This window comes from Dendrobium catenatum, unplaced genomic scaffold (assembly GCF_001605985.2).
Source record: "Dendrobium catenatum unplaced genomic scaffold, ASM160598v2 original_scaffold_105874, whole genome shotgun sequence".
NCBI classification, from domain to species: Eukaryota; Viridiplantae; Streptophyta; class Magnoliopsida; order Asparagales; family Orchidaceae; genus Dendrobium; species Dendrobium catenatum.
In genome coordinates this window covers 78118-99692 of record NW_021424310.1, presented here as the reverse complement: position 1 = coordinate 99692, position 21575 = coordinate 78118, and the positions used below count along the sequence as shown (strand labels likewise).

General features: G+C 37.8%; 1 protein-coding gene across 1 annotated transcript in view; it reads left to right on the top strand.

Annotated features, from left to right (window-relative positions):
* LOC110100159 (peptide chain release factor APG3, chloroplastic) overlaps positions 1–21575 on the top strand; it is a 70364-nt gene that overhangs the window by 34636 nt on the left and 14153 nt on the right. Inside the window, exons 10-11 of the mRNA XM_028692027.1 lie at positions 17628–17700; positions 17860–17992. Coding sequence (XP_028547860.1) covers positions 17628–17700; positions 17860–17992 — 206 coding nt within the window. The remainder of the gene's footprint in view (positions 1–17627; positions 17701–17859; positions 17993–21575) is intronic.

Here is a 21575-nt window from a genome sequence, read left to right as displayed (position 1 = left end):
GCCTAGACCCGTGTACCTATGGTAGGAAGAAAGATATAAGTGTTGGAAGGGAAATCTAACAATTGAAATTTAAAATTTCATATCTTCAAACTCAAATTTCAGTCGTCCATGAATAGATCGGTCGGAAATTTTCCATCATGGAGGAGATGATGAAAAAGTTGCTCGATGGCTAAACCAAACTACAACGTTGGAGGCGATAGCATCGTTTACTGGACAAGAAAATGGGTGAAACCCTAATATAGGGACAATGAATGAGAATCGAGAGGTAGAAATTTTGGGGAAGAAAGAGAAGATGCCATCTTTGGAACCACTTCCAAGGGGGGACATTGTTTAAAATTGGGTAATCAAGGTGCGCCTCTTCGCAATTCCTTCACGCAGTGCTTCGAATCGGACGCACCGCGATCTTTTGGTGATGCGTACGCCTCGATTATACTAAGGCACGCAATGAGACATGCTTCGCCTCATGTGGGCTCTGAAAATTTGGCCCCGGCCTCCGCTCGCTTTTCTTTTTATTCGGCAAGCGAGTTTTAACTGAATAAGTTCCGGGGTAAATTTTGGAAGCATATGGGTTTGTAGATAAGACACTACCCAGAGATTTCGCCCTCATTTTGCGAGGACTTTATGATCTGAGTTCTGGTTTCCTATAGGCGCAAGCCCCTATAGTTAATTACCCCTCCCGATAACGAGAGAGAACTTTCGATTAAGGCTAGTCGTCAATCAGATACGTATAAGATACGTATTATCTGGCATATAGTAGCAGCAATAGGTCTGGATTTGAAATGTTTGGATATTTGGAAAGATTTAGTATTTAAAATAGAAATTTCACCATCTTTCACTTAAAGCGGATGGTGGGGGAATGGATGATGGGCCCGATCAAGATCCCATGATTCTGTCGTCCCGGGCCATCGTGGTCCTTGGTCTACTTAGTCAAAGGAGGTAGTCGACCCAACCTGACAGAAGGATCCTTGTTATTAGAGGACACGTACCACGTCCTTACTGGCAAGATATTGTTTGAGAATGGATCCTAGTGATATTTTCGACTAAGCATTTGACTCTTTGTGAGCTGAAGTAAACTTTAATTTGTCCACCCCGGCAAACTGTTGCGGAGGGTGGATGGATTTTGCTTTAAGCGTTGGGATAGTTGAATTTCAAATTTTAAATATCTGGACTTTGGAATTTATTGGATTTTGGCATCGTGGGTGGAGTTTGGAAGATATTTGGATATTTGGGGGACATTTGAAAATATTTGGGAACCCCTCCGGTTAAGATCTGCATTCAACACGGCCATCATCAGGGTGTTTGGGGTCATTCCGCTTTATGGATTGAACCCTGTCAACTCTGTCGGGCTGTCGACAGAGGATCGGGTTTCGTAGGTGTTATGCCCTTGTAAGTGAATTCTCTGATTTTAGGCTTTGAAGGCCTAATATGAGTATTAAAACAAATATTCTGGTCGCCATGACCACATATTTGCTTAATGGTTCGAACCTTGTCGACTCCTATTGATCCGTATAGAAGGATCGGGTTCGAATTCGAATTCACTTGTCAACCTGCGCAGCATCCCTAGACGTCATGTGTGTACCAATAATACGCTCGCCGAGGCCAATGCGGGTTTGGGGGCATTTTATAATTAAACTCGATCGACTCCTTTTTACCTGCTAAGGAGGATCGGGTTTAAAATTTGATAACCCGTGCAGCATCCCTAGACGTCACGTGTGTACCAATAACACGCTCGTCGGGGCCCATGCGGGTTTTATAATTTCTTTTACCCCTTATAGTGAACCTATGTGTATACAAACTATAGTGCACGTGGGGGTACTTTGAAAGTATTTGTAGACGCCTTCTGCCCGCTTGCATAGAAGTTGCGGATCCGGTGGCGTGGCGTAACAGCTTTTGACTATAGTTATTCGCTGCTTCGTACAGGTAGACTGTCGTGTACTACTTGTTGCTTTCTGCAGGTGGATCGTAGGGCACTAACTAATCTCCTGCTTTGGATTGTAAAAGATCATAGGAGCTTGTATTCTTTATGCATTCTGCTGTAATTTTGGTCTTTAAAATACAGCCACTACTGCTGGAAGCAGATGTATTCATCCTTAGACTGAAGCTGACTACAGGATACTGCATTTACTGTAGTCTTTATGCATCTACCCATGGGTGGCATGTGACACATACATTCGTCTTCGTAGAGAGATCGTATGTGTTGCAGATCTTTTTGCACATATTATATATTCATTTGTGAGCATTGTGTTGAATGTACGGCGGACCTCCTACAAATGATTGTAGGTACTTGCATTTGTTGAGTATCAAATCTCCTCAGCTTGTGGTAGACAGGTGCATCTACCTTCCACTGCCTTTTGGTAGGATGTATAAGCATCTTAGACTCCTTGCATCCTTCTTATAGATTACATGTTGTATGCATAGTGAATTCTCTACAGACATTTGTACTTGTTACACATCGTCTACCTCTACTTGCGAACATTTCATGTTGTGTATTGAATGTTATAACTTGCAGAGACTCCTTGCATTTGTTTGACATTAAATTATTATTGTTTGTGGGCATATCACTTGATAGCTCTTGCATTATGACAGTTCTTTGACATTCGTTGGAGATCTTACGCTATAGCTTACAGGTAGAAGCTCTTGTTTATTTCTCAAGCGAGTTATACTTGGAATTGATACTTAGTGTATGTAAGGAACTAGTATGTTCAATTTGCATGTCACTTATACTTGAAGATCTTCCGCCACAAGTCTTCTATTACACGTTGAAGTTCATTCCAAGATTTTCCACAAATTCACTTAGTATTGAAATGAGACTTCTTTATCCTTCATTAAGAATTTAGTGTTGGGATTCAAATTCAATTTTCAAGTTAATGTCATTTGGTTCAAGTCAAGTCCAAATGTTCAACTAGCAAGCTTAGTCCTTGCTCAAATTGTTCAATCTCGAGTCCCAAATTAAAGTCTCCTGTGATCTTGTAGAGTCCAAGTTTGAGTCCATGTTCATTTGCAAGTTCAAGTTCATGTCTTCATGTAGCCCTTGCAAATTCAAGTATAAGTCCTGTTGAGCTCAAATGGCTCTTTTGAATCACATGAGATTCAAAGTCAAGTCATATTATAGTTCAAGTTATAAGTCCACATCAAAATTCTCTTGGATCCATGTCTTGTTCAAGTTCGATGTCCACAAGTTTTTTGAGTTCAATTAAAATCTAGCTCTTTGTTCTTCTCACCAAATATAGTTAAAATTTTACACTTTCAAGTTTATTTGAGTTTAGGTTTACTCAAGTCAATTGAATCAAGTCCACAAGTCCGTTGTCTTCTCAAGTTCAAAGGTTCACGAGTCCGAGTCCAAGTTCGATCGTCCTTTGAGTTCAATCCAAGTTCAAGTGCAGCATTATGTTCACCCGAAATTTCGGCAGCCTTCCGGCGTCTCCCCCGTTTAGGGGAAAACTATGGAAAACTGGGCGTTTCCCACCACGCTAAGAAAAGTGTGTATGGTAGGTGCCCTCTTTCGAGGACACCGCGGCCGTGTAATTTTTTGATTCCCCATCACGCTAAGAAAAGCGTGTATGAGTATTTTTTGAAAAATATTTTTGCAAGAAAGTATTTTTTGAAAATATTTTGCAAAAAAAAAAAAAACAGTTATTTCCTCGCAAGCGGGTACTTATAGGTATTCCCGCTTCGTCGTACGCATCGCATCGGGCTCCCTATCCACCACGCTAAGAAAAGCGTGTATAGGTAGGGTTTCCAAGGCGATATGAACTTCAAAGAAGGTATTTGGGTGATTACCCGCTTCGTCGCAAGCGTCGGGACGCACTTCCTCCCACCACGCTAAGAAAAGCGTGTATAGGTGGGTCGTCTTGTCTCGACGCATGCGTTGAAACGAGTTCTCAGAGTTTTAGAGTTTAGGAGTTATACCTTCGCAAGGTTGTAGATGGCGGCATGAGGATCGAGGCAAGAGCATTTCTTTTAATTATAATCAATACCATTTAAATATAATTAATTAAATAATTACATTTAATTAATCATTTGTAATTAATTAAAATAATTAATTAACATTTTTATTTATTGAAATTAATTAATGAGTTATAATTAAAGTTAAATTAATTATAACTTATCATTTTAATTAATTTTAATGAATTTTAGTTAACTATTTTAATTAGTTATAATTATTTAATTATGATTAATTAAAAAAATAATTATAATTAATTATATTTAAATAATATAATTATAATTAAAATTATTTTATATTATTTTAAAATAAAATAAATTTATTTAATCCCTCTGCTCGGCAGATTAGTGGGATTTGGCTAGAGTAGCGCGTAGCAAGGGAGAAAGTTACCTTCACAAGCAAGCGAGCTCGTCTCCCCACTTCCGATCAAAATGTGTAACTTTCAATCCGACCGGAAGAGGGAGTCGTGGAAAGAGCAAAGTCGAACGGCAATGGTAGAGGTAGGATCGGCTTCTCCCTCTCTCTCTCTCTCTCTCTCTCTCTGAAATCGAACGAAGCCAAGGGATCGGGACGAGGTCGGGGCTTCGACGTCGGCTGAGATGGAGGAGTTCAGGATAGGAAATCGAGGCTGGATGGAGATCGGAGGAGGGCCAGCGATCGGAAAATGGGACTCTGGCTTCGGGTGTGAGCAAGAGTCGGAGGCTTTGATCGTGAAATGGAAGAGTGGAGGGAGTCGGAGCAAGAGAGAGCTGCGTATGGGAGAGCTGAGAGCAGCGAATGAGGGAGCGGGTCGTCCGAGAGCAGCCAAGAGCGAGGGCTTTGGGTCGGTATTTAACGACTCTGAGGGAGGTGCGATCGAGGCTATCGTCGTAGGATTTGAGCAAAAATCGCGGACCAGCGATTGATTCGGCGCTGATGTACAGTACCTCGGCAGATCTTCGGCAGGATTCGCGGGAAATTTTCAGCGGAGTTCGTGGATCCGACGGGATACGAGGTATATTTTTTTGTCGTTGTTTTCGTCTTCTTTTGGGTATTGTACGAAGGTTAACAGAATTATAATATCTATTAATTCAATTAATTTAACTTGTAGGAGAACCTATATTTTAAGTTCCTATCCTAATCATACTTTCATGGACTAGCTTATTTTCCCACATCCGCAAATGATGTAGGAACCCTTGCTTATTTAACACTGCACCAGGGCGTCAGTGCAGCAGCCCTTTTCACACTTCCTGCTATTTTTAGGTCATACGGCGCGTCACTTCTAGGGTGAATGCAGGAGAAACTGCCAAAACAGTAGGAGGGTAAGATTAGTTTTATGAGATAACGTAAAGACATTTGAACAGTGTGCAAGATGGAGTAACATAATATAACAGAGGCTATAAAAACATATGCTGAAAATTTACTGAATGTTAGTTAAAATTGACAATCACTTGCCTTACTATCTTAAGCACGCAGGTTGTACTCCAAGAGTAACTTTCTATTAAATGGTCTTCCAATTCTTATGAAGTGCGGTCAGCAGAGAACCTATTCCCCTTGAATTTTTTTGTTTGGATTCATTCGGTTGATATTTCTTTTGTCATTCCTGCAGATTTAGGTAATGTTATGTGCTTCTAACTTTCAGGAATTATTTAAACGTGTCAATGAAGCTGAGGTCATGACAAACCACTATGATGCTTCACTTCTTGGTTCAAATCCTTGTTGCATTTGAACCCATTTCATGTTCAAATTCATCATATGCTTAATGTCATTTGATTAGAGACCATTTAAGTCCAAGATGAATTCTTTGCATTTGAGATCAACTCGTTTGGACTTAGCTTGAATTCTCAATTTAGTTTAAGTTCAAGTTAATGTCATTTAGTCTAAATCAAGTCCACAAGTCTGTCATCGCTTGTCCAAGTCTTTGTTCAAGTCCTCGTAGTCTTGTTGAGTTCAAGTTCAAATGGCAAGTTGAAGTTCTATGTCCCCTGTAGTTCAACTCAAGTATTTGCTTGAGTTCAAATGCCCAAGATCATGTTCCTCTTTTCTTTTTTCTTTTAAATTTGAGTTCATATTATTTAGGTCAATTGAATCAAGTCCACAAGTCCAATTACAAGTCCTTCGTTGTTCTTGCATGTCATCCGAGTGCAATCAAGTCCAAGTGTAGTATTGCATTCCCCGAAATTTCGGTAGCCTTCCTGCGTCTCCCCCGTTTAGGGGAAAACTACGGAAAACTGGGCCTTTCTTACTACGCTAAGAAAAGCGTGTATGATAGGTGCCCTCTTTCGAGGACACTGCGGCCGTGTATTTTTTTGATACCCCACCACGCTAAGAAAAGCGTGTATGGGTATTTTTTTGAAAATATTTTGCAAGAAAGTATTTTTTTAATTTTGCAAGAAAAACAGTTATTTTCCCGCAAGCGGAGGAGGTCGGGGCTTCGACGTCGGCTGAGATGGAGGAGTTCGGGATAGGAAATCGGGGCTGGATGGAGATCGGAGGAGGGCCAGCAATCGGAAAAAGGGACTCTGGCTTCGGGTGTGAGCAAGAGTCGGAAGCCAGAGAGCGTCGTGGGAGTGTCGTGGAGAGGAAGAGCGTCGGGACAGAGAGTTCGAACGGGAGAAGAGCTTCGTCTGGGTCCGGTATTTAATGACGCGAGCGGAGCTACGGATCGCAGAATTTGAGCAGGATTTACGCATGATTTTCGGGATACGACGCAGACGGCGCCGAACGACTGGATTTGCGGAGGATTTCATGGATCCAACGGTTTACAGGTATTTTGATTTTGATTTTTTTTTCTTGGGTATATCTGTTGGGGTCAACACCTCAATAATGTGAGAAGTTCGCCTCGAAATAACACTAAATTAATGTATTAAAACTAAACTTAATTGAGCAGCGTCTATACATTCATGTTTGACTTCTCTGATGTTTGACTTCATCTGTTGAACCATAACATCTTCTTTGCCTTTTTCTTTCATGTTCTACCTGGCCCGCTTGTTCGACCACCTCTGCTTTGCCATCTTCGATGATGTTTCGTGCTCGTGTCTGTTGTGTACGTTGTTCCTGTTCAACTGCATATGCTTCTCCTTCTTCGAAATTGTGATTTTGTCTTTTTTTTTGGTCATTTTGTGCTCGTCTGCCCTTAGTTTATAATCTCGGTTTAAGCTTTTAGCATCATTTATAAAATTTTAGCATCATGTTTATTTTGGTTATTCTTTGAATTGTATTGGTTATAGATATGTCACATAGTTTGGATAGGTTATTAAATTTCAAAAGAATAATTAGTTAATTGATTGAATACTTTTGTCTAACTTGAATTTTTGTTCAAATATTAATACATTTTAAATATAGATTTTTCTGATGTATATGCATCAAATAGATATGTTTGCATATAAATGGGTAATATTGTTTGTGTCTATTCATGTTTGCATGTTTAAGGTTTTTTTTTTATAATAATATAAAAAGTGTGCATTGTATTTTTTTTTGCATTCATTAAAACAAGCTCACTTTCACACACTACGTTCACATGCACAAATGTAGACATCCACCTACATAGTTGTATATACAAATATAACCATCACAAATGTAGACATCCACCTACATAGTTGTATATACAAATATAACCATAACAATTGCGTTGAAATGCGCATTTACTGTTGAACAACTACAATAATGATTGCGTCAAAAATGATTAATTTGATATCATAGTAATTGTTTATTGTCACTAATCACTTGTGTACTGATGCATCAGTTTTGGTATTGGTTTGCATTTGATTTGAATTATAATTCCTTCATATTTGCTAAGATATGTGATGTGTCAATCATGGTCTCTAGCAAAGAGCTTTTGGACCAAGCAACACAGTGCAATGATTTGAGAATGTCATTCTGATTCTTATAAGATCCAAGCCATTTAACCCAAATAAATTTGATTATCTTCAATTGTTGATTGTGTAGTGATTGAAACATCATAAATCCATCTTCAATCATCTTTGAACAATAATTAAAACATTTTCAAACCACTTCATGTATATTCTTCCAAAGCCCTGAAAATTAAAACTATGTTAGTCAAAATCCAATCAAAGTAAATATGTATGCATTAATTGTTGAAGAGTTCAAATATTTCATGCTCTTAATTTCTTATTGTAGATTTTTCTAGAGGATGGTTAGAAGCAAAGATAAAATCACATCGGGTTATAGGAAGGATTTGGCATGAAAGTATAGCACTCAAGTTTATGTGGGAGATGGCCTTAAGTCATACATATATTTGATATATAATTATTGTTAAAAAGTAATGAAAGGTGGTGTGACTAGGATGAAGGAGCACCTATTCGAATCACACAAAAAATATCGCACCATGTGCCGAAGTACTTGAGACAGAGAGGAAATCAAAACACACATGAACAAGTCTGTAATGTCAAAGTACCTAGGACATAAGCAGTTGGAGGATAGAGTTGACGTGGGCTCCTACTTGGGAGAGAGCGGGATTCATCTTCCTCATTGCAACCCATGTCCAGTAGGGATACAAGGGGTCCTATGAATCATTATGTGGTGAACATATCAAAGGATAAACAAGAATACAAAGCCTTTTATTTCACAGAAAATGACCCCAAAGAATGCTAGGGATGCACAAATCTGAGTATGTATGGATGTAGGTAGATTCTTTTATTAGAATGTTATCCCATTTCATGTTGTAACATCTCCTTCTTATCACAATATGATTCATTCAATTGAAGCTTCTGGAAGAGAGTTCAAACCTCCATCCATGCATGATCTGAGGACATGAATTTTGAAGGAAGAGTTGAGTAATACTGAAAAAAGTATTGAGGAAATTAAGAGGACTTTTGCCCAGACAGGTTTTACAATTATGTTTGATAGATGATCTGATGTGAAAAATAAAATTTTAATCAATATATTGATCATCAACCCACATGACACTGTATTTTTTAATTCAGTTGAGACATCTGATCAAGTAAAAGATACTGAGTTTATCTTTGGATTACTAGATAGTATTATTGAGGAGATTGGAGCGCACTTAGTTGTCCAAGTGATAACAAATAACACCAGTTCTTATAGGGCTATGGGGACTAAACTTATGGAGAAGAGGAAACATTTATATTAGACTCCTTGTGTCGTACATTTTATTGATCTCATCCTTGAAGGGCTTGAGGAGTTGCCTCAGTATAGGAACTCCAGTGCTTATTTGACTATGGAGAGTATATTGGATGCTAGACAACCGTTAGAGTCTATGTTTCTCTCTACATAGTTGTTGAGTTGCGCTTAAGCAAAGAAATCTTAGGGGAAAGAGGTTCGAAAAATTATTCTAAATGATAAATTTTGATAGTGTCATGTATGCGATCACAACCACTAGGCTCTTAATGCGAGTTCTTAGGATGGTAGATGCAAAAAATGAAGCCTACAATGAGCTTTATATACAATGCTACGGATGTGTTGACCTCCACACAGTACTCAGAGGAACTAAAGGGAAACAAAAAAAAACCGCGCATACATACCTTGCACCCGGTGGATCCATAGTTGTTGAGTTGCGCTTAAGCAAAGAAATCTTAGGGGAAAGAGGTTCGAAAAATCATTCTAAATGATAAATTTTGATAGTGTCATGTATGCGATCACAACCACTAGGCTCTTAATGCAAGTTCTTAGGATGGTAGATGCAAAAAATGAAGCCTACAATGAGCTTTATATACAATGCTACGGATGTAACAAAGGAAATGATTGCCCATAATTTAGGAGGAGAAGAGGAAAGCTACAGAGAAATTTGGAGTACTATTGATGATACAGCTTCATCAGTATTTGTATGCATCATGTTATTTTCTGAACCCTCAATATCAATATGCAGATAATAAGTCTATAAGTTCTGAGATAAACTTAGGATTATATCATTGCGTGAATAGACTCAAAGCAAATTCAACTGAAAGATCAAATGTTGATTTGCAACTGATATCATTTCAAAATAGAAAATATTTTTTTTGGATTACAACAAGCAAAGGATACTAATTCTAAGCGATCTCCAGATAAGTTTATTTGTTTTTTTATTATATTATATACTCATTTATTTAAAAGTCATTCCATATGTACTAATTACGCTCATATAAATCTCAGTTGAATGCCAGATTTAGTTTGGTGATGGTACTTCAGAATTGCAGCATTTTGCTGGAAGATTTTGTGATTAACGTGCTCTTTATCGGGATGTGAACACAACTAGAGCACGTACAACCACGTGCATACAAAGAAGAGAAATTCACTGATAATTTTAAGGATGAATTCCTTATTATACATTATGTATAATAAAATATTGAAAGAAAGGAACTTAAAGAAGAAAGGGTTCAAAGATGACAAAGATCTTTTGATTTGTGAGGATATGGCATCGGATGACAAGTGGTTTGTAGATGATGAAGTGGAGGTTACACCATCTGAATTGCGAGAGGAAGATTTAATGTTGATTTTTTCGATGGTGATAGAAATTGAGCATCTACATCCACCACGGGCAAGTACAAAGGAAAAAAATTAAATAAAATACATAATTTTTTTTTTGTTAGAACTTATTTATCTTAAAATATTATTGATCTTTATATTGATGAAAAATATTTAGGGAAGAGAAAGATAACTGATATATAAGAGAAAAAAGCGGATTGAGAGGTATTATACTCCACAAGTGTGTTGACCCATTTCTGAAACAAAAAAAGAAAAAAAAATCAAATCTCACCTGCTCTCTTCCTCTCCCATGTCGCACGTCGCACGTCGCACGTCGTACATCGCACGTCGCGAACACGACCGCGACGCTCTCCCCATATTACCCGCACGATGCATTTGTGTCATTGAATATCGAGAGGAAATGAGGCCTATGACCTCCTTGATCTTTTCCTCTCTCGCTCTCTTTCACGATCACGCTCTCTCTTTCGCTCTCTCTCGATGCTGTCCGCTCTTTCGACGATTTTCCTTTCCTTGTCTGATCGGAAGTTACGAGGCTTTGATCAGAAGCAAGAACGGGAGCTCGCGACTGTGAAGGCAACTTTCTCCCTTTCGACGGCTCCTCCAGCTCCTTCGTTGGCGTTCGACTTCGCTTCTCCAGCGACTTTCCCTGCCTGTCGGAATGGAGATTATGACAGTTTGATCGGGAGCAAAAACAGGCGCTCGCTCGCCATGAGGATAACTTCTTCCCTTTGGCGCACTACTGCGGCTCCCCCTTGCTGGACGACTTCGCTCCTCCGACATCGTTCCCTCCTGTTCGAGCGGAATTTATGACATTTTGATCTGAAGCAAGAATGCGAGCCCGCTAGTGAGGATAACTTTCTTCCCTCTCGCGTGCTTCTCCGATCCCTCTGCTTAAAACTTCGTAGCTTCGACGACCTTCCCTACCCGTCGGATTAGAAGCACGAACAGGAGCTCGCTTGCCACTGTGAAGGCGGCTATCTCCCCCTTTCACACGCTCTTGTGGCCAAATCCCATGCCAAACAGCCTTTTAGGGCCTCTTTTTTTACTTTACTTTATTTATTTTTATTTTATTTCATTATTTTTAATATGGTTAATTAGCTTTAATTAATTTTAATTAATTAGATTTAATTATAATTAATTATATTTAATTAAGATTAATTATCATTAATGATAAATCAATCATGATTAATTAAACTTAATCATGATTGATTTATTTTTAATATAATTAATTATTAATTAATTATAATTAATTAATCTAATTAAAATTAATGCTAATTAATTATTATTAATAACAATTCATAAAAAAAGAAAAAGAAGAATTTCCCCTCGATATTTGTGTCGGGCTGGCAAATCGACCATACATGCTTTTCTTAGCATGGTGGGAAGGGAACCCAGCGCGACACCTATGACGAGGTAGACGAGCGACCCCTTGGTCCTTAAAACCCTGCCCTCAGTGTGTGTGATGAAATGGCTAACCACCTATACACGCTTTTATTAGTGTGGTAGGAGAGACTCCGGTGCGACGCATGCGACAAGGCAGGTAAGCCTAGTGCACGCTTTTCTTAGCGTGACCGGGACATAAGTACTCGTAGGCGGCTTTGTACCTGCGGGGAAACGACTATTCTTCTCTTGTAACAGGTACCGAAGACCCATACACGCTTTTCTTAGCGTGGTGGGGACAAAGACTTTACACGGTCGTGGTGTCCTCGAAAGAGGGCACCTATCATACACGCTTTTTTTAGTGTGGTTGGAAAGGCTCAGTTTTTCGTAGTTTTTCCCTAAATGGCGGAGACGTCGGGAGGTTGCCGAAATTTTGGGTGAAATATGACTGTAATCGGGCCTGTTTTGAAATAAAATGAATAAGTTGAGGACCAAGTTTGAACTCAAAGAACAACAGAGAACTTATGCTTAGACTTGTGGACCAAATGCAAATGACTAATAATGAATATTTTGAACTTAATTAGAATGGGATGAAAATGACACAAAGAAAAAACTCAAAGAAATATAAGCATCTGATAAATGACTCAAACAAATCTGTGCATAACTTGATTTGAACAATCATGCAAATTTTGAACTCAAAGAAACTGCAGTATACTCTGACTTGACAGTGGAGCATATTTGATTCGAACTGAACTCGAACTCGAATTTGACAAGAACCACAGCGAACTTGACTCGAGTGATCTATATTGGAATGCACTTGAACTCAAGCTCAAACATGTATGCAAGGATTTATACCTAGCCTCACAAATCCAAATCTCACTCGAACGACAAAGGACTTGTCACATTCAACAAGATTTATCTATGAGCGACAAAATAGTTCATCCTACAACGAGTTAGCAGCAAAGTTGTATTTGAAAAGTTTGGAGCAAAATGCAATCTTCATACAATGTCACTTGATTGAGTCTACCACAAGTGTTAATATGTTCATACAACCCACAATAAGGCAGTGACAAGAAGATGCACCTGTCTTCTACAAGCCGAGGATATTTGATATTCAACAAGTGCAAGTACCGACAATCCTTTGTAGGAGGCCTGCCGTACATTCAACACGTGTTCGTGAGCAAATGTGAAGGATTTACAATTTTTCACAAACATGTATAAGCATAATGCAACAAACTCCTACGACAGTCCCTACAAATGCTTGTAGATTGAGATGGCAACACTAACAATTGATAGTGGAAGACCCGTCCCTACAAACAAGTACGAACATCAAACCACTTGAGATTGGTGAAAGGTGGATATAATGTAGGAAAAATGGATCTCCTACGAATACCTCCAGGAAATCGTAGCAAATAGAATGGGTCCCTGCAAATAAATACGAGCTACTGTGGATAACAACAATGGGTATATCTTAAGTACAATGAACCCTTGTGGACACAAGTACAAATGTCACCTACGACAACAATGATTAAGATCTACGAGTACGTCGGGTATGATGGCAACTCGGTGTACAAAGGACATCCCCTGGCAGAAGGAAATGGATGTTTGAACAAATTAGAACTAAACTTCCTACTGTTCCAAAATTTATTTTAATCCTATACTTAGGAAGAAAATAGTTCTACCATCCACGATCACCGGAAACAACAAATCTATTACACTGAAAGTCTTAAAAAAGAGTTCTTTATAAGGCAGTGACCATAAATTTCAAGAAAGACTCTACCCGGTGAACAAGAAAGGGGAGTCAACCACAAGATGATGAGATGCCTCAGGATATCCAGATAATATCGCCACTGGATCCACGACACTCGTATTAGCGGACATAAGGCATGTATAAGCTCTTAAATGACAAGTTGTGTGCACTCAAATGACAATTACCCGCACAACTAAAATATTTTGAAGTACCCCTACATGTGCACTATAAGCTGTATACACATAGGTACACAAAGGGGTGAATGCAATCACAAAACTCGCATGGGCCTCGACAAGCGTGTTATTGATACACAAGTGACGTCTAGGGATGCTACGTGAGTCAATAATTGAATTCAAGTTCGAATCTGATCCTTCTATGCGGATCAATAGAAGTTGACAGGGTTCGAACCATCAAACAAATATACGGTTATAATGACCGATATACTTGTTTTAATACATTCATATTAGGTCGTCAATGCCTATAACAATCAAAATTCACTAATAAAGGCATAAAGCCTACGAAACCCGATCCTCCTAAGCAGGAAAATAGGAGCAGACAGGATTCGAATCATTGGATAAATATGCGGTCACGAAGTCGACCGGAGTATTTATTTTATACATTCATATTAGGCCTTCAACAATGAAAATTCACAAACAAAGAGATAAAGCCTACGAAACTCGATCCCCTATCGGCAAATTAATAGAGTCGATAAGGTTCAAACTTTAAATGGAAATGACCTCATTCACCTCGATGATGGCCGTGTTGCATGAAAATCTCAACCGGAGGGCTTCACAAATATTTTCAAATGCCATCCAAACTCCACTCAAGTATCTAAAATCCTATAGATCATCCAAAAATCCAAAAAAAAATCCAAATTCAGGATATTTAAAATTAAAATTAATTCATCAACCATTTAAAGCAAATCCATCCACTCTCTGCAACAATTTGTCGGATTGACAAATTAAAATCACTTCATCTCACATAGAGCTAATGCCTTGTCGAAAATATCCCTAGGATCCATTCTCAAACAGTCTCCTGCCAGTAAGGACGTGACACGTGTCCTCTAACCAACAGTTTTGCCACTAAATGACACCGCAGGATAAACGGTTATGACCTAGGGCCTTCTGAACCGAGTGGTTTTGCCGCTAAATGGCATCACGAAATACCGGTTATGGCTAGAGCCGATACGCTCCTTATTGGCATCAAATCCTTGAGATATGAATCAATAGGATATGATCGATAGGGCACAAAGCCCTCTGTTAGCTAAGATGTATTCAAATTTATCCCCTTAGACAAATATTCACCCCAGGTCTACAAGGTACCCTTGGATGAAGCAACCCATGGCTGCCGACAAGGATCCTTCTGTCATGTTGGGTCGACTACCTCCTCTGACTAAGTAGACCAGGGACCATAATGGCCCGAGACGACGGAACCATGGGATCTTGATCGGGTCTATCATTCATTCCCCCCACCATCCGCTATAAGTGCTAGATAGTGAAATTTTCATTTTTAAATACCAAAACCTTCAAATTTCTAAATTTTCCGAATTTTCAAATCCATAACCCATTGCTGCTACTATATGCCAGATAACACGTATATTCTACGTATCTAATTAACGGCTAGCCTTAATCGAAAGTTCTCTCTCGTGATCCGGAGGGGTAATTAACTATAGGGGCTTGTGCCTATAGGAAACCAGAACTCAGATCATGAAGTCCTTGCAAAATGAGAGCGAATTCTCTGGGTAGTGTCTTATCTACAAACCCATCTGCCTTCCCAAAATTTACCACGGAACTTAAATTTGTTAAAACTCCCTCGCCAAAAAGAAAAGCAAATAGTGCGGGCGGAGGCCGAGGTCGAATTTTCGGAGCCCACAAAGTGTTGAGGCAATGGAGGAAATAATTCATTATAATGATGATTTAAATCAAGACCCCCTTATTGATGACAGTGTTGATGACCCTTTAATTTGCTATGTCATTACTATGTCTTTTTTTAATCAAATATTAATGAACATGATATTGGGAAAGATATAATTTTGAGTTAAGCTATATTTTATGTTGTTTTATTATTATGATGTTTGAATTTCAATTCAGTTTAACACATTTTATATCTTGTGCATTTTTGTGTTCATAAGATAATTTATTTTTTATGTTCACTTTTAATATATTATTTGATTATTATATAAAAAATACTCATTTTGACTTTACGCAATTAAATTTTAAGACTAACACCTCAAAACGCCTTGAGGCTTATGCCTCACCTCATAAACAAAAAATGTCTCAATACCCAATTGCATAATTTTAAACATTTGTGTGTGTGTGTGTGTGTATGGGGGGGGGGGGCGAAGGAGTAGTATTTTTGTTGGAGCTGCAAAGTTCGAAAATAGAAGAAGATGGGGAGAAGATAGAAGCATCAGACATGGTTCAATAACTCATACGACAATATCAAGAGGTGTTCCAGCCAGTTTAGGGGTTGCCTTCTTCGCAGGAACACGAGCATGCTATCAGTTTGAAGAAAGTGGTCTCACATATCAATGTTCGTCCGCACCATTCTCCCTAACTCTAGAAGGATGAGATCGAGAGATTTATCAGGGAGATGCTGGAGGTAGGGATCATTCAACCTAGTGAGGCAGTGATAGTCCGTTTTTCAGTCCAATGCTATTTGTCAGATGCTTCAGCAGTAGTTTCCTTTGTTTCACCTTGATGACAAGTTGGCACTTTGGGAGGGGAGTATTAATGAACCGGTCGGTTTGATTGGGAAGAAATTATGAAGTTTCCTAATCAAGAGGGAGCTGTTTAGGAATGTTCTTAATCAAAGGTGAATTGTTTAAGAAAGTTTTAATTACAATTAGAAGGAAGTTATTTAGTGCAAGAGATTTAATTTGAATTCAAAATCTAAGTGAAAATTATTTAGAGGAAGGGAGGAGTAATCAAGAGGGAATTGTTTAGAAAAGTTTTAATTACAATTGAGAGGGAATTAGTTAAGGCAAGAAATCTAATTTGAATTCAAAGAGGGAATTATTTAGGAAAAGTGGGCTGATTGGGAGGGAATTAAAGGGAGCCTATTTAAGGCTAACTATGTTGTTATTTTGAAAGATGTTATTTGTGTTTGTTTTAGTCTTTTTTGAGAGGGCTCTAGCCAACGGTTAGGGATTTAGGAGAGCCGGTTCTTCCTCTCCAATTGAAGATCCAATTATAACTTACTTTTTTTTTTCATATGACTTTCAATAAAAAGTTCTTATGTGTTATTATTATAGTTTTTTTTAATTCTTCACCCACTTCCTATCAGATTGATGATCCAATATTTCATAATGATCGTACCATTCAGTGTAATCTGTCACACTTCCAATCAGATGATTGATGATCCAATATTTCACAATGATCGTACCATTTAGTGGTCTGTCATGAAAACCTTTTTTGTACAAATGAAGAGTAACGTTATCACAAACAAGTATTATTCTATTTCTGCATTTATAGCATGGAAATCTAATCTTTTGCCCATCCATGTAATTTATTTGTGTAAATGTGAATTCCTAAAATTCATTGTCACCACTACTGAATTCTTCACTAAGATAATCATTACTTGTTGGGCGTCCATGAGAACTGGGCATAATGTTTGTTGAATAAGAATATGAAAATAAAGACTAAGATTTCGCTAATCAGTCTTAAATGATATGAAATGATTATTATGGATCATTTGTAATAATGATCCAAGAAAATTGAATTTCTTAAAATATCATCTTAATTAAATAAAGTATAGTAAAATATCACCTTCTTCGTTATTATCCTTATCCCAATTACTTGGGTCAGTATTACACATTATTATTATTCACTCATTCATGTTGAAAACAGTTTGACTAAATTTCACCTTTAGCCTTATCCAAATAATGCCCTTATCATTTTCTATATATCAATGTGAGCTTGGGCTATTGTTTTTCCTCTGAACTCCTTGACTTCAATTTAAAAATAAATTTATTTTTCCATATCATACATTGTATCTCCAGTATTGGCGCTCACCCTTGATAGTGCTAAATGGCTCCTGCCTTATGGCAGGAGTATAATAGTAAAGCAAAAAAAAAAGATTTTTGCACCAATAAATTACAGATTGGCTTATGATATTGTTGTTATTTTACAGGCAGATGAAATAGACGTGTTTATTGATCCAAAGGACATTACACTGACAACTGCTAGATCTGGGGGCGCTGGAGGTATTTTCAGACTAAATTGTCATTATCATCGAAACAATTCCTTACAATAATGCAAAACCACTATTATCACTTCAATCTGTTTACAAATTTAGTATTTTACCTAATATTATTATTTTCTTAAAGCGCTTGGTATCATTTATTGCTACTTTACCGTTGTAGGGCAAAATGTCAACAAGGTGGAGACGGCTGTTGATCTTTTCCACAAACCAACAGGGATACGTATCTTCTGTACAGAAGAAAGAACGCAGATTCAGAATAAAAGTCGCGCCCTTCAACTGCTTCGTGCAAAACTGTAAGTTTCCCGTGATCTAAGTAGTCTGAACCTAGCCGTTTCACCTCCCATTTTCTGTTGAAATCTCCCATTATCCAAGTCCACACTATATGGTCCTAATGTTAAATGATCTTTCATTATTTAGATAGGACGTGTTTGAAGTGTTCTATAATCCTTTTGTCAAACTTGGCAACCATTTCTATCCTTAAAGGCCTTCTTTATTTCCAGCATCCGCTAACTTTTTTCCATGGCATTTTTTTCCATCCAACATTATCAACCCTTCTCTCCCATTTATTTGTGCTTGTGACAGTGCCTGATTTGGCCCTCCAGGGGCATAGCCAACAAAGGAAGTGAATGCGCTTTGCATTGTCCTTATTTCCCTTTGGAGTGACGTTGTAGTGGGTCCTTATGGTTTTTCAATTTTTATGCTTTGAAAACCCTTCTTGCTTTGTCAATATTTTCCTTTGAGTGATCTTACAGGGAGGTTATATGGTTTTTCAATTTGGATGTTTAAAACACTGGATTTATGCCTATAATGAATGGGTACAGATATGCATGCTTGGGTTGACTTTCACTTGACTGATGAAATTTTTTCAAAGAGCGTATAATCTGACAAATTGTACCGTTGGCCTGAGCCAGGTTTGAGCTTCAAGGTTCCAGTGGTAACCTTTAGGTTGCTTGTTCAGTATATAAATAGGTTAACTTAGTGATTCCCAGTCCTAGAGGTTAACTTTGAGGTTTGCTCTGCTTTGCCTGCAGTGGTGAGTGATCATATTCTGCTACGACGAAAATTCAAACTTTAGTTTTATTCTAGGAAACATGAGGAAAAGGGTTTTGCTTCTAATTTTACAGAATTTTTTACCAGTATGAGTATATATTTAAGGTGAATTATATTTATTCCTATGTAGATTGAGTTGCAATTGCAATTGCTTATTAATACTTCCTCCAATGTTTACATAATAGAGCTAGCTCTGCATGCATCTTATTTGGACACCTAAAAAAATTAAAACCCTACATTCTTCCCTATTTATTTTAATTTTTCATTATCAGCAGAATTCAAGTTGGATGGTTGAAGTGGAGGAATGCATCGGGTTTGTTGTGTGATAGAAAAGTCTCCCTCAAACTTAAGGGAAAATTCTATAATGTGGTGGTGAGACCTGCAATGCTTTATGGTGCTGAATGTTGACCATTAAAAGAGAAGCATAATACTAAGTTAAGTTTTGCAGATAGAGGATACGACATGAGGATGCTCAGGTGGATGAGTGGCTTTACCCTTAGAGATAGGATACTAAATGAGTATATATGTGAAAAGGTTGGAGTAGCTCCAATGGAAGAGAAGATTAGAGAGAGTCTCCTTAGATGATTTGGTCTCATAAAACGGCGGCCTTCTGATGACCCTGTTAGGAAAGTAGATGTATTAGATTTGACTTTTATCAAGAAAGGTAGAGGTAGACCTAAAAAGACTTGGCTAGAAAATATTAGAAATGACATTTCTTTATGAGAATTTGACCCTTAACAAAACACAATGGAGAAAAAAAATTCATATAGCCGACCCCAAATAGTAGGATAAAGGCTTGTTGTTGTTGTTGCTGAGAGTTTGGTTGGTGTTTTAGTTTTAGCAGTTTGCATTTAGTTGATTTGCGTTTGTACTTAGGTAAGTTTGTTTAATGTAAACACATTTTTTATTGCATTTTTATTTTATTTTTATTATTATTATTATTCAATTAATTAATTAGTTAAATGAATTTTAAATTGGTTAATTAATTAAATGAGGTTTTGCTTTTATTTTAAATTGATTAATTAGTTAATTAATTAAATTATATTTTGAATTCAACTTTAAATTGATGTTTATTTAATTAGATTTTATTTTATTTTAAATTGTTTAATTAATTGTTTTTTTTATTTTAATTTGATTAATTGATTATTCAATTAAAAATTTGTATTGGTTGATTAATTGTTCAATGAGATTATTATTTTAAGTTGATTAGTTACAATTAATTATTTAAATAATTAAATGAAATTTTAAATGAAGTAATTATTAAAATTCTCAAATTCAAATTATTCTCCAATAGCTCCAAAAAAAATTTGACAGCCACCCAGCATCCCCTCCCTGCAAGGGGAGGTCGAGACAACACTTGTCGTGGTTTCTGCCCGCCTTGATCAAAAGTACGATGGTGCGGGATCTTTGAAATAGAAATCATCTTGCCTTGATTAAAGAATGACAGTGTGAGATCTTCGATTTTAAAAGCCACCCGCCCAGATTAATGGCGTGCAGTCTTGAAATTACAAATCTTCTCGTCCAGATCAAAGATCAATGACGCGGGGTCTTAAAATTGAATACATGTTGCTCATAATTAATTTATGTGATTTGAGATTTAAAAAACAATCATTCTCTTGAAAATCCAACAGCCTTCTGGCGCCCCCTTCCCTTTAGGGGAGGTTGCGACAACACTTGCCGTTAAGTGTACCCTCTCGGATCAAAAGATAAGACAACGTGGGGTCTTCAAATTAGAAATCATCCTACTCAAATTAAAGATCAATGACGTAGGGTCTTTAGATTGAAAATTTTACCTCCTGGATCAAAGATCACGGCGCAGGCTTTCAAGTTTGAAATTTATCCCAGCCATATCAAAGATCAATTGTGTGGGGTCTTGAGATTTTGGCAAATACCTTCTGCTTTACAATTGTATTTTTGTATTCATTTTAATCAATTATAAATTTAAAAATTTTATTACAATTCCCGGGTAGTTGAACAAAGAGGTGGGGCAGTAATCGACTAGAAGCATGCTTTTGTAAAATCTTTGCCTTACTATAATCAAATAGATTGTGCACACAAAGAGAATAGAAGAACCAAATAACGGTACGGATCTTCGTGCTATCGTATGTATTGGGGTCATATACAAACATAGGCAAAAACAAACCTACTCAGGTTTTGCTCAGACGTGAGTGTCTCGGACGAAGGCGGATGTATTGTGCACAGTTTGCTTGCGCGTAGAAAGGGAGTTTGGCCGGGTAGACGGTTTGGGAGGTACTCGTGCAAGCGTACTGGGCTTGGACAAGGGTGGTCACGTGGTTGTTAGCGTGCACTGAACGATTACGCAAAGGAACTCCTGCGCGCAGAGCTGACACAGTCAGACGGAGGTTGTGCGATCAAATCGGAGGGAAGTGAGGTGCCATGGGCTTTAGGCGCAGATGGAGGCGTCACGCGTGTAGGTTGTGGGTCGGGAGTGAAGGTGTTTGACATAAAGAGGTAGATCCGGACAAATATATGAATTGATGAAACGAGCGAGAGAATAGAGCGCATGTTCTTCTTTTCTATTCGGTTTATCTGTCTTTTTATTGAACGATTTACAGAAGGAATGCATCGTTTCCAAAGTGATGCCTTTATTCGTTAAACAAAGCATCCTTTTTTCTTGTTTTTATTAGTCAACACTAGCTGAGGCACATCTTTTTTTTTTGGGACATTTAGGCCATTTAAGGCAAACTCACACACACAACACATACACATGGACTCGAACCTTGGACCTCTTAGTTGGAAGCCTAAGCTCTCAACCAATAGGTCAAGGGGAGTTGTGTTTTGAGGCACATCTTGCTTCATAGTTGT